Below are 12,615 nucleotides of genomic sequence, written 5' to 3'. Positions count from 1 at the left end.
CCAACTGAGCCGTGACTCCATGCTCTACGGCGTCAATCCACCTGTGGTGGAAGCGTGCTAAGAACTCTCCAATAGTCTCGTGGTGCTCCAAAGTACAGTCATAGAAAGCCTGTACTATGTCGAATCCGTCTGCCATGCTAGAATAACAACTCGTGTTACTAAGTCAAGAATGACTTACTCGTTTATTACTCAATAACATACTCGTTTGTCGGTGTTCCTCTAGGATTCTCGTAGTGCATCGGTATCAATATTGATTCCAATAAAAATTTTCCATCATCTTACTTATCCAGTCAATCAAAACCAGATATCAATAATATTGCATCATGTACTAATCATGCTTCTTTCTCAACTTATAAATATCATCAACTTATCAATTGCATATCTCATGCTCATAAGTAACTTTAAACTTTAACTTGCATACCTCGTCAAGCTGGCGGAGATGGGGTGTTGGCTCTTGTCAGTGACATAGCTCTTTTAGTCTAAGACTCTAGCTTAGACTCAATCAAAAAAAAGACTCTATAAGAGATTATACTCAGAGCAGACGAGCTGCTCTGATACCACTCTGTCGCAGCCCGATATAGCCAGTGATAGCGTATACCAAGTATCGTACGACTAATAAAAGAAATAGTGAAAGAAATAGGAATACATCTTGTTTTAGCGGAAGCAATTGCAAACTTTACTCATTTTAAAGAAGGATTTCAAGACCAAAATAATTACTAGCTTGGGTAAACATGATTAAGCCATTGAAACTTAGCAAGGGTCTGAGAAGTATTTCCCTTAAGGGATATTACAGACATAAGCAAATTAAATAAAGAGTTTCATCAGAGTTATGCAGCGAGATGCGTTACTATATGTGTGAAGACATATAGCAGGGAGTTCAAATTCTTATAGAGTCAAAGCTTATAAAGATAAATATGAGACATAGGAAAGACACAGCCAACTGACAATTCCAACAGCTTTCACCCATCCTCGCGCCAAGCCAGACCTGCACATTTAGAAATACATGCAGGGCTGAGTACCAAAAAGCACTCAGTGGACTCATGCCGGAAATAATTGAAATGTTGCTCTTAGAGCTATATGTCAATCTTGCCCTTTTCAATGCATCAACAGGATTTAACTGAGATTAAAAATACCTGTTCATGTTTTTCTGTCATAAACTCATTTGCATCATCATAATAATATCATTAGTCTGCAGACATTAAATATTCACGGTATGTGCCAACTATGAGAACTCATATAATATATATATATATAAGGTGAAGAGAAGGAGGCCTCCTTCAAATCACCGTGACCGGCCGACTAGAGACGGCTCACGGTCACCTCTGCGCACAAAACCTTTACTGTCATATAAATCAGTCAAAGGCCGATATCTTGCATCATGATCATAATCATGTCTTTCATAGAGGCAACATACCATATCTCATTCTCATCAATAATAAATATGGCAAGTTGACAATTTTCATAATACTCATCAATAATGCTTCAACATGCTTCATTTTCATAAGATTCATCAATAATGCTTCAACATGCTTCATTTTCATAAGAATTTGCATTTGAACTCATTATCATGGTAGCTAGCCATAATAGAGTTAGAATAAAGCCCACCTGTCTCAGGGGTCGATGACGTAACGCTCAGAGTCGTACTAACGCCGGCCGTCACTCGAACCTTTGGTGGCGCACGTGGTTTAGATTGTCATGTGACAAAATAAACTCTAGTTAGAATTTCATCTAACTAATATCTCAATACTTATGCTTTCATCATATGCTTAATCTCATCTTATAACCTATCTACTATTTACCCAATTGGACCTCTCAATTTAATTAGATATCTTATCCAATTAAAAGACTCTCAATCCTAGGTAAATAGCATTCATAAACATCAAATAGTCATTCATACTTTGCAATAATCAATTTCCACATAATACATTTTCACGATTTATCACAATAGTCAAATGACTTAAAAAAAAAATAATCCTATGAACTCGAAATCTTTTTCCTTGTAAGTAAATTCCCAAATATTCACGTAAGCTTGGAAATAAATATAAAATTTTCTAGTAGTATTTTCATGACATAACATGGTGTATTAATCCACCAAAACTTTAAAATCCTCAAAACAATTACAAAGTAGAAATTTTTCAGACTCCTACAGTTTATCATTCTGCTCTGCCTCAACTTTAACGAATAAACTGTTTTGACTCAGAAATCTCCTAGATTCGAGACTTACACTGTTGAAAACCTTTCTGCGTCTAGTTGTATTTAAAAAAAAGTAGAGTGAAAAACTCCAAGTGGTTTACGAGATATGGGTGTTTTCCCACAGTCTACCAGATTCGGCAGTTTTGCACGACTGGAAGCTATGATTTTTGAAAAATAGTAAACGTTGGCCAAATGGTTTGAAATTTGGTGTAAATCAGTATAATACATGTATCTTTCTACCATAAAAATTTGGGAGGCTGAATGTTTTTGAAAGTTACTGAAAAGTGTGACTCTAGGGACTGCCTTTCTAAATTTCCGGTGGACATGCGCAGTAAAAGTTTTGCATTTTAAAAAGGTAGTAAAAGAAGTCCAAATGACTTGAAATTTTACCAGCGTCCTCAAAACACATATATCGACACACTGTAAAATTTTGAAGAGTTTTGGACGAGGGAAACCTCGTCGACTGATCAGTCCAGAACGTAAGAAAACTTCTCAAAATGGTTGAAACAACAACATATACACATATCATCATAGATCTATACTTTCATCACCATTCTCATGCATTTTCACACTAATAACTCATCATGCTTCAATTATGCATCAATATACATGCTTATACCACAAGAAAATATATATATAACATAAGAGGAGGATTGAGGTTGCTACCAACAAGATCAATGGAGGTGGAGTAGAAGATGATGCGTAGTATGCTTGGAGCTTGAGCTTGAAGATGAACACTTTAAGAAACCTTAGTTCTTACTATATTTGGTGGAACAAGAAAAAGAAGTGTGGTGGAGTGAGGAGGAGGAGGAGGGCTGCTGAAAATAAAGAAGAATAAGAGAGGGAGGGAGATGAGAGAGAGGTGTGCATGTGCTTGTGAGCTTAAAGTGTGGAGGAATGAGTTGGCTAGTTAGATTAGCTTTTTAGGGGCTCTTTAATGGTGCATGTGATTTCCATTGATGGGAAAGAGAAGAATAATGTGGGAGAGTGGGGAGGGAGCTAGTGCTGCGTAAGGGTGAGAGAGTGAGAGAGATAGAGAGAGATAGAGAGAGTGAGAGAGAAAGAGAGATAGGTGTGTATATATATATATATATATCTATATATATATATATACTTGAATAATTATAACTCTTATTTAGTATGTGGGAAAAATATATCTCATGAAAATATATTTATTCATGTGAGGAAAAATTATCTCTATTATGATATATCTAATATCATAATAACAATGCATCAATAAATCATATGTGAATATTCTACCAAGTAAAATATTTATATCACATAGACATTTTAATAAAAATATAGGGCGAAGATAGGTTTCTCAATAAGAGAATTTATAAGACTCGAGAAAATAATATCGCCTCCTATTAAACTCTAAAAATTTCTTATCTCATTTATTCGCCCACGTGCATAATTCCTCTAGCTACTATTTAAAACTCAATTTAAATTCGAGCTAGGGCACAAATAGCTTCTCAAAACACGGGGTGTTACATGATATCTATCATAAGATGGGTGTTTAAAAAAAAAAAACAAATTATTACCTTTTTGACAAAAAAATTCTGTCAAAAGTCCCACTGAATTCCGAAACTCCCAGACACCAACTGAAACCTCAAAAGAAACTGCACAACAGTATAAATGATGAAGACCTGAAAATATGTGTTGGCCAAGCGGTAAGGGGTTAATGCTTAAGGCCAAAGGTTCGAGTCCTCTGTGGCGCGACTTTTACATATCTTTATTTAATTTAATACTGTAATTTATATATAAAAAAAATTAATAACAAAAGTATGCGTCTAAGTTTAGCACCTGACATGTATTGTGATACAAAATACAGAATTCATATAAAACAAACTCAAAATTAAACATTGTGCATTACAATTACACCCTGTGATTGGGATTTGAGAACAAATTCTTCTTTTACAATAAAACATAAATTAGAAAAAAGAAAAAGAAGAAAGGAATTCCACTTCCAGCTTCAAAAAAGAGCCTTACATTGGAAATCAGACTTTTTTTTTTTCCCTACAACATAGAGCAGAAGCAACTTGAATCTTGTCAAGCTATTCAACCATATTCTTCATTTTGTGTTATTCAACGCACGACAATTCAATCAGCTTGTATCATGTAACCAACACAATTTCCATCATTTCCATTGTCACTTAGCTTTGCTTTTTGACCTTATTAATTATAGGAATATGATTTTCACATTACTTTTTTATCAAAAGCCATACTATTCCTTTTAGGTGCAAATCTCATTGAGATCATCATGACTTAATTATAAGCTACTATGAAATCATGGGTTGTGAAGGAGAAAGGCTATGATGCAGGAGCTTAAACGCAGCACAATGAAACATCTGGACACAAAGTCTTGAAATTCAACAAGGCACATTGACGAATGGCAAGCTCAATATCTTGATTAAAATTCATGCCATTTTGAAACAACTCTCCAATTTAACACACATCGATACCATAATTCAAGAGAATAGTATCATTTGCTGCTAAATTATAAAAACAAGAAAAAGTTACAATCAAGATAGAACAAGAAACAAGTATAGAAATCTATTTTTTTAGAAATAAGATTTAGAGGGTGTTTGGCAAAGCTTATTTTAAAGAGTTTATAAGCTCTTGGAACTTATAAGATGTTTCAAGAGCTTATAAGATATAGTTTTTAAGAGCTTATAAGTTGTCGTGTTTGGATAATTGAGCTTATAAGTTAGAGAGAGAATTTTTTTCTAGAGAGAGAAAATCGAAGAGAAATGAACTTGAATTATATATGATGAAAACAATAAATTAGAGTTGAAAAATATTTATAAAATGATTATTGCATATGAGATTATAAAAAAATAAGTTAGAATTGAGGAACTTAGTTTTTGAAGAGATTATAAGCTCTTGAAGCTTATTTTGTAGCTTATAAATTGTTTAGCAATTTATTTTACCAAACATTTTGAAAGAGCTTATAATCTCCTAAACAGCTTATAAGCTCAACCAAACACCCTCTTAATTGAGCAAACAAGGAAGAACTTTATTCTTCTGTCTCGATGAGAAGATTCCCAGCGAAGATGCTGCTTCTATGATGTCGATGATTCCCGGCAACAATGCTGCTTCTCTCGACGTAGTAGGAACAGTTTAATTCAATGTTGGATTGGGTCGGGTTGGGTCGGATCGGGTCACATTTTTTGGATTGCATAGGAACGGTGTGGACGAATGTATAGGACTAGGAGACCAGCTCTCATGTATTTTTGGCAAGAATCATATCAGCTCAAATTATTATGTATTTTTGTACTTTATTTCTAAAAAATTTCACCCAATAAATTTCATGATAGTGCAAAATATACATCCATAACTTAGGAGTGAAGCAAATCCTAGACTGTAGTATAAACTTGTTTCATGAATATTAAACCAATATCAGCCCTAATTAGCTCAAAATGAGACAAGTACTGAGCTCAATGCTAAACCAAACAAAAATCGATCTACTTCCATAGCAATACAAAAACGTCTGTAATTTTTATTGATACCGTTGATAGAATTGATGAGGCAAATGTATAATAACTTTACATCCTATATATTTCCACATATTTGAAAATCAGAGGCTCAGTTCAGCCTATAAATAGAAATGGGACTGGGTGATCATCTAGTGAATCTGTTTTGTGTGGTCCTCGATTTAGCACACTCTCCAAATATAGAAAATCGCCCACCTTTGTGCGGACGTGAAGGAGTGCCTTGTACACCCTGCAGATGAAACACAAGTTCACTTTTGATATTCACATATTAGTACCCCATAAATTTATCTCGTTTTTAAATCCAGATTTAGCCCACTTTTCCTTTCGACTGCCAGATAGTCGCATTGACAACCGATCGTGGCGAGAAAAGATGGAAACGAACCAGCCCGGGCCCGTTTTGCCAACTCTACCGAATAATAATAATGATGTGCTACGCGACTATGGGTACGGGAATAATGGGCTCAGTCTAGATTAAAAATCAAAACAAATGATTGGGTATAAATTTGGACTGAAAAACAGAAGAGCCTACCTTTCTTCTTCCATGAGGTCTGCGGTTATTCCAACAGAACAAGCCGCTGCAACCGCCTGCCCCGGTACTAGATTCATATCCCCTGCAGAAGAATAAAGGAAATGAGAAGACAATGACAGGGAAGGAACAATTCTCACTTTACTTTTCTGGGTTTAGAACAGATAAGAAACCTAAGCTCCATAAGCTTGTTTCAGAAATTTGGAATTATTAAAACTGACTTACATATTATCTTTGGTGAAGTTATCTGGGAAGCTGGTATTATGCAGCAAGCTCGGAGATATGGGGTAATGACTGATCTTCTTAACTGTCTGATCCTTCTGATGCGCCATTCCATCATTACTTTTCAGTACTTTAATCTCATGATGCAACTCGTCTTCCCAGTGCTGCAAGGGCACATCCAGAGAATCCTTCGATTTCGGATGATCTATGCCATCCTGCGGCAACACTTGATTCCTTTCTGGTTTCAAATGGCTCAATGATCCAGTGGCGCCTTTGTCCATTGCCTGCAGCCATGCAGTCTCCAACCGTTGCTCATGGATGATGGATTCAATTCTCCGCAAAGGAAGATCTGACTTGCCATCTTCTGAGGTACTTACGTCTGCAGAGGAAGTTCTGACTTTCCAATTATCCAGCAGACTTACTTTAACCTCTACGTTGCTTCGTAAAACAACTTCAAATACATTAGTGATACTGCTAAGAAAACCTTCTGCTCTGCTCTTGATATTACTATCCTCAAACGCAATGTGAGCAATAAAACCACCTGCATAAACAAGCATGCACTTGAAATGACCATGCTATTATATATGGGGATTAAGATTATTCTCGTTCGACATGATATCCAGGAAATTATGTGAGAACGAGTGAGACATTCAAATGCCAATGACAAATAAAGTAATGCATGATTCAACCAAAAGTTTAGTTTTCTGAGCCAGGTTATGATAAAGCCAAGGGTATCACAATTATAGCGAACAAGACGACAGGAATATTGATAGAAGAGAACAAAAATAATAAACAAAAGAGTTCCTCAAGTTTTCTCCTGACCAGCTAAACACCGATTTCCCAACTAAAATGTTCCACGCCACTCCTATGTACTTTATATATAATCAAATAATAAAATAAGATATCCCTACAAGTAATCAAATTATAATACCTATAATTAAGTAATAAATCAATCAAAAATCTTCTTTTTATCAGTTGGTATACATCCAAAAGGAAAGAATTTTAATTCTATCAATATCAAATTTTATTTCCCTTCTCCTGTACACTTGTAAAGGAAAGATTTTATTCCTGGCATTTTAAGTGTTATAGTGCACCTGAAGGAGGTTCTACTTCCATAATCCAATATGAATAGACAGTCACACACAACCTCCAAATACAATGCATCGTCTTTTAAACCGTTGGCCTATAAAGCATAAGAAAGAAAGAACCAGAAATATCCTAGTTGTTTAGGGTGGAAATTTTACCTTTCATTTCTGACAAACAAACAAGCTTTCCATAAGAATGAAGTAGTTGCCTCAATGTCTTAGAATGGCATTTCTCAATACATTGGAGCCAGATATTAATTAACATCTTTGAATCCATGCATGTCACTGTCGTTTTACCAGTTGCGCAATCACCATTTGAGTCGGTCAGATTTTCACCATCAGTGAATTGGCGTTGATTGGGTTTGGCAATTAGTCTGACTGTTTTTTCGTTGCTCATTGTATTGCAGTGAGCAGCAACCATAAAGGGTGATGGAGAACCTGATTTTTCAAGTGCAAATTGTGCATCTGTGTTCTGCTTGGGGACTGTAGCTTCTCTAAGCATACTTATGTGCTCCTGGTCAGTTACCTTTGAACTCTGTCGTCGACTACTGGTGGACTGAGTTCGATCAGGAGAAGATAGAGAACCTAATTGTAATAGGGTTGCCGTGAACCAGGTTGATCGTTCAGTTGAAACTCTGAGATGCTTTTCTGCCTCAGATAGTAGAGTTAAAGCATGCTTAAGTCTGTCCAATTCCCTTTCAGTCACTGAAAAATCAACCATCAATGGTTTTAGAAATTATGGGAACATCTAAGACTCCAGTACTGGATAAGTAAAGTATTTAATGCTTCAAAAATTCAGATGTAGGAAAAGCTTTAAAAATCTTATTCATTTTCTATTAATTGAATCTCAGGATCAAACATGAAGGATCAGAGAGCATTTGATTAATATAAAAAGTACAAAAAGTAACTTCACATATTGAAACCATTTGCTGGTTCAATTGCAGCAGATGTAATATGCAGAGGGGTCAGCATGTTAAAAGAACAGCACCAAAGGCATTTATAGGCTATGCAATAACAACTAGAATTGCATTTGCACCTCGTGAGTTGCAGCATGATTATTGTAATTTTAATTGTAATTATTATATGAAGTGGATCTCCTCTGTACCACGAAAGTACATTAGATTTAAATATTGGACTAAATTTGAACAATATTAACCCCCGTGCCATTTCTATCATTTTTCACTAATTGCAAGTAAATAATTTCAGTTTTATATGTTGACAAGTACTGCAAAGCATGTTATATAAAGAGAACAGTGTTGATATCAATATTTGCCAGCACTAATCTTGTATTTAAACCAAAATTACTTTAGCAGCTAATATGCTAGGGAAAATATAAGGGTGCACTCAAGCATTTTCGCAAAAATTAGATAATTGTTTGCCAAATCTCCAGCACATAAAATTACATGAGCTTCACGTCTTCGGAATCATATACATAGAAAAAATCATAATTAAGATATATCTACAAACAATTCCGACGTGGAACACACAGCCCAATGAGATATTCAATTGATAACAACAAATCTCAATTTGTCTACTAAAAATTGTGCTGATTAAGTTGACAATCAAAGTAATTTAGCATGAAAACTTCCATGTGTGTACACCAGAATGAAAATAATGGTTTTTGCAAACCCAAATAAAAGATGAAAAGAACCTTTCTGTGTAGTATGTGCGAGAATAGGCAAATTGCAGCGCAATGCTACCAAATGAAGGTACGCTAAACAGAGTAAAAGAGAAGAACTTACAGGTTCTCCCACCACAGAACGGATAGTTGTGCTTTGCATCAGCATTTGAATAAGTCCCAGCAATAATATCCACAATAAGTGTCACCAACTGAGATATTAAAACTAATGGATCAACACCCGAATCCATCAATTCCCTGGCTCTTCTAACTGTCTCTGTAGCATTTGATGACATTGCTAACTCCAGAAGCTCCAGTAATTTATCCTCAGAGACAACCCCCATCTGCATAAGAAACATCAGATGACAATTTAACATAATTCAATAGACTATTTAACTTGATTCGAAGTTATGGAAATCAAATGATCTGTTGATATCAACATTTGTATTTACTTTTTTGTTAAAATAAATACAAACTCTTATTTAAGCAAGAGCAAGATTTCCCTTTTTTTATATATATATACTGAAAACGGGGGGAAAAAATACAAAAAGAGTTCTTCATCTCTTCATCTGAATGCAAATCAGGAAGAAAAAAGGACTATCCAGAATCAAAAGGCGATAACAAAGATTTAACTATAGATTTAAATATAGGTTTTCTTAACTCACAAGCTCATTCACCAGGGACTTAGTGATTCGTTTCCCAAACAAACTCAACTGGTCCAGCATGGTTTCTGCATCTCGTAGTGAACCATCTGCATTTGAAGCAATCAACTCTAACGCATTTGGATCAACATCTAAATTCTCATCAGTTGAAAGCTTCTTCAGGCGCGTAACAATATCACCATTGCTAATTTTGTTGAAAATGTGCTTCTGGCACCGAGTCAATATAGTGCGTGGTACATTGTCAACGTCAGTTGTAATGAGTATGAAAACAATACGGGGCAAAGGTTTTTCAAGGAGTCGAAGAAATGCCAGCCATGTTCTTGAGGGCAGTAAATGACACTGGTCAATGACAAAAATTTTGTAATGTGGAAGTGCCGAGGGATGAACCACTGATATGTTTCTTAACAGAGTTTTCAGTTGGTCAGTTCCCTTCTTATTGGAGCCATTAATTTCTTCAAGATACCTGCTCTTTCCAGACATGAAATCAGCACATTCCCTGCAGATCCCACAGGGTTTACTCTCTTCAGTGGCAATGCAATTCAAAGCAGCAGCAAAGATTCTAGCAGCTGAAGTTTTTCCAATTCCACGAGCACCTTGGAATAGATAAACAGGAGCAATCCGCCCTCTTGTAACCGCACTCATAAGAGATTGAACAACTATGTTTTGGCCAATTAATTCGTCAAAAAACATTGGCCTATATTTGTGGCTCAGGCTTCGAATATTCTCAGGAGAACCTTCTTCACATGCTTCCTCATTCAACGCTACTAACTCAAGCCCTTCCTGACTTCTACAACTTGCAGACCACCTCCTGCCATCCAACCGGCTCAAGGCCTCTAAATCAAGCTCTGCAAAATTTGTTGAGAGCTCATCATCACTGTTCCCACTTCTCATGGATAATCTTCCGAGGCCATCAGCACCATTGTCAAGAAGAGGAATGAGGCTTTGACCTGCTGTCTTGGAGCAGAGTCTCCTCTTGTTGGAAGCCAAAGATAAGCGATGATGTCTTCCGTGGGGCATGGTCTGATTTCCACAAAATAAGCTGCTTCCTTTTCTTCTAAGAGCGTCAGAAAGAGATGGAGAACAAGAACTTCCATATCTAGACTTTGGTGTCGACCTTCTAGACCAGTAACAAGGAATTCCACAACCCTGACGTCCAGGCAGATCCAACTGATCATCCACCTCATCATCAGCACCATTCAATGACCCAGTGGTGGCATCCCAAGACTCAACTGTACTTGGGTTCCTAATGGCATATCTATTATAAGAGCTCGTTGACAATGCTTGCGTGCTATATGAAACGGAATCATCCTCCTTCCTATGCATCCTCAACAACTTTGTGGGTGAATAAGACCAACCTTTATTCTTGAGCCTAGCAAGCAAAGGTGATATTGCAGAATCTCTACCTAAATCCTCAGAATTGCAATAATCATCATTATCATCAGACTGATCTACCAAATTCGCCAAATCGTCCCTCCTCATTCTCACACCAGGGGAACAGTCTGCTACATTCTTAGCATATCTACTCAATATCATCCTCATTTGCAATTTTTCCTTTTGATGCCTAGAACTAGCACTGGAATAATTGTTCCTCTTCGATTTCTTCTTAATAGTACGCCTAATAGATGGCGTGAAGTTAGAATCTTTACATTTGGACATCAACGACCCATACCTATCACTCATATAACCATCACTTTTCGAATCATTCCCACCAACATTGATGCTATCAGTCTCAATACTCCCCTCCCGAGTAGAGGACGACCCCTCATCCTTAGCATTCTCACAATCATCTTCACCAATCTGCCTACTCCTCTCACTCTCAGATTTCTGATTTCTCCAGTTATACAAATACACCCTCCTCCTATCCTGTTTCGCTTTCGAAACGACTCTACCACTAGCATCATTACTATTACTATTATTATTAATAAGATTGCCACTAACATAGCTATTACTACTCCCAACTAGCAACGGTGGCTGCAAAATGTGTTGAGAGGAAGAAGCAATGGTATTACCATTCTTATAGTGAAGCTTGGTGAGGGATCTCGCAGAACCAAGCGGCGGCGACCGCCAAGATGAGGAGGTTCCGGGGTCTCTTAGCACCCTTGCCGCCTTTCTGATTTGCGTGAGCTCCTTCTTTAAATGCAGGTTGCTCGGCCGGTGATCAATCCCGCCACCGTCACGCACTTCAACTGACATACTGAGTCCAACACCGCCACCGCCGCCGCCGCCGGACTAAATCAGGAAAGAAGAAAGAAGTGCATACACGATATGATTCATTCCCACATTTTTGTTTTGAAATGCAGATCTGTAGATCTTAATAGCCTTTCTTTAATGAGCACTTCTGCTCAACCTAACATAAATAATGGATTTGAAGGCAATAATTACTGCTCAATTATTTCCATGGTTTAAGACGCAGAGCAAATAATTGAAATGGGGAAAAATCCTTTTTCCCTCCCTCGCAATATTTATGCTGTAATGAGTTGTGGGAGATTTCCTTTTTTGACTCTCGGTCTTTATGGCTTGTTTGTTTTTGCTTTTTTTAAGTCCCCTTTTCCCACTTCACGAGTCTCGACCATGCAAAATGGAAATTCATTTTATATTTTTAATATTCGTTTTCTATTTTTTTTCTTCTTCAAATTAGTACACCCTCTATCCCACTACAAATATCTCATTACTTTTCGACACAAAGATTAATAAATGTGTAATTAGTAGAAAAAATAAGTTGGTGAAGAGAGAAAAAATATATTGAAATTTATAAAAATAGGTATAAAGATAAGAGTAAGTAGTGGGCTCATTAGTTAATTAATCTTTGTGGTAA

General features: G+C 36.5%; 1 protein-coding gene and 2 long non-coding RNA genes across 4 annotated transcripts; 1 reads left to right on the top strand and 2 right to left on the bottom strand.

Moving 5' to 3' along the window:
- Nucleotides 1–721: 721 nt before the first annotated feature.
- On the bottom strand, nucleotides 722–3,209 carry LOC131019354 (uncharacterized). Its single transcript, XR_009100216.1, has 3 exons — nucleotides 2,860–3,209; nucleotides 1,606–1,666; nucleotides 722–985 (listed from the first exon to the last, which is right to left on the bottom strand). It is a non-coding gene; the product is annotated as an uncharacterized LOC131019354 (long non-coding RNA).
- Nucleotides 3,210–5,672: 2,463 nt separating this feature from the next.
- Nucleotides 5,673–12,292, bottom strand: LOC131022799 (protein STICHEL-like). The gene is made up of 6 exons (XM_057952324.1): nucleotides 9,804–12,292; nucleotides 9,263–9,482; nucleotides 7,680–8,225; nucleotides 6,439–6,976; nucleotides 6,217–6,298; nucleotides 5,673–5,916 (listed from the first exon to the last, which is right to left on the bottom strand). The coding sequence occupies exons 1-6, from the start codon at nucleotides 11,991–11,993 to the stop codon at nucleotides 5,815–5,817; spliced, it is 3,678 nt and encodes a 1,225-aa protein (XP_057808307.1). The 5' UTR covers nucleotides 11,994–12,292; the 3' UTR covers nucleotides 5,673–5,814.
- LOC131022800 (uncharacterized) lies at nucleotides 5,824–8,221 on the top strand. Of its 2 annotated transcripts, XR_009101426.1 has the most exons (3): nucleotides 5,824–6,500; nucleotides 6,598–6,804; nucleotides 7,928–8,221. It is a non-coding gene; the product is annotated as an uncharacterized LOC131022800 (long non-coding RNA). The 2 variants fall into 2 exon arrangements; XR_009101425.1 differs by lacking the exon at nucleotides 7,928–8,221 and having other exon boundaries at nucleotides 5,891–6,500; nucleotides 6,598–6,982.
- Nucleotides 12,293–12,615: the final 323 nt, after the last annotated feature.

Source organism: Salvia miltiorrhiza, chromosome 4, assembly GCF_028751815.1.
Source record: "Salvia miltiorrhiza cultivar Shanhuang (shh) chromosome 4, IMPLAD_Smil_shh, whole genome shotgun sequence".
NCBI lineage: Eukaryota > Viridiplantae > Streptophyta > Magnoliopsida > Lamiales > Lamiaceae > Salvia > Salvia miltiorrhiza.
The sequence above is the reverse complement of the archived record's forward strand: the minus strand, read 5'-3'. Positions and strand labels throughout refer to the sequence as shown.

Bases quoted from the DNA above. Each gene is read 5' to 3' on its own strand.
- LOC131022799 (XM_057952324.1), bottom strand. From the start codon at position 11,993: ATGTCAGTTGAAGTGCGTGACGGTGGCGGGATTGATCACCGGCCGAGC. The intron at 8,226-9,262 runs GTAAGTTCTTCT...TTGATTTTTCAG, and splicing joins GTTCTGTGGTGGGAGAACCT to TGACTGAAAGGGAATTGGAC. The intron at 5,917-6,216 runs GTAGGCTCTTCT...TTTCATCTGCAG, and splicing joins GACCTCATGGAAGAAGAAAG to GGTGTACAAGGCACTCCTTC.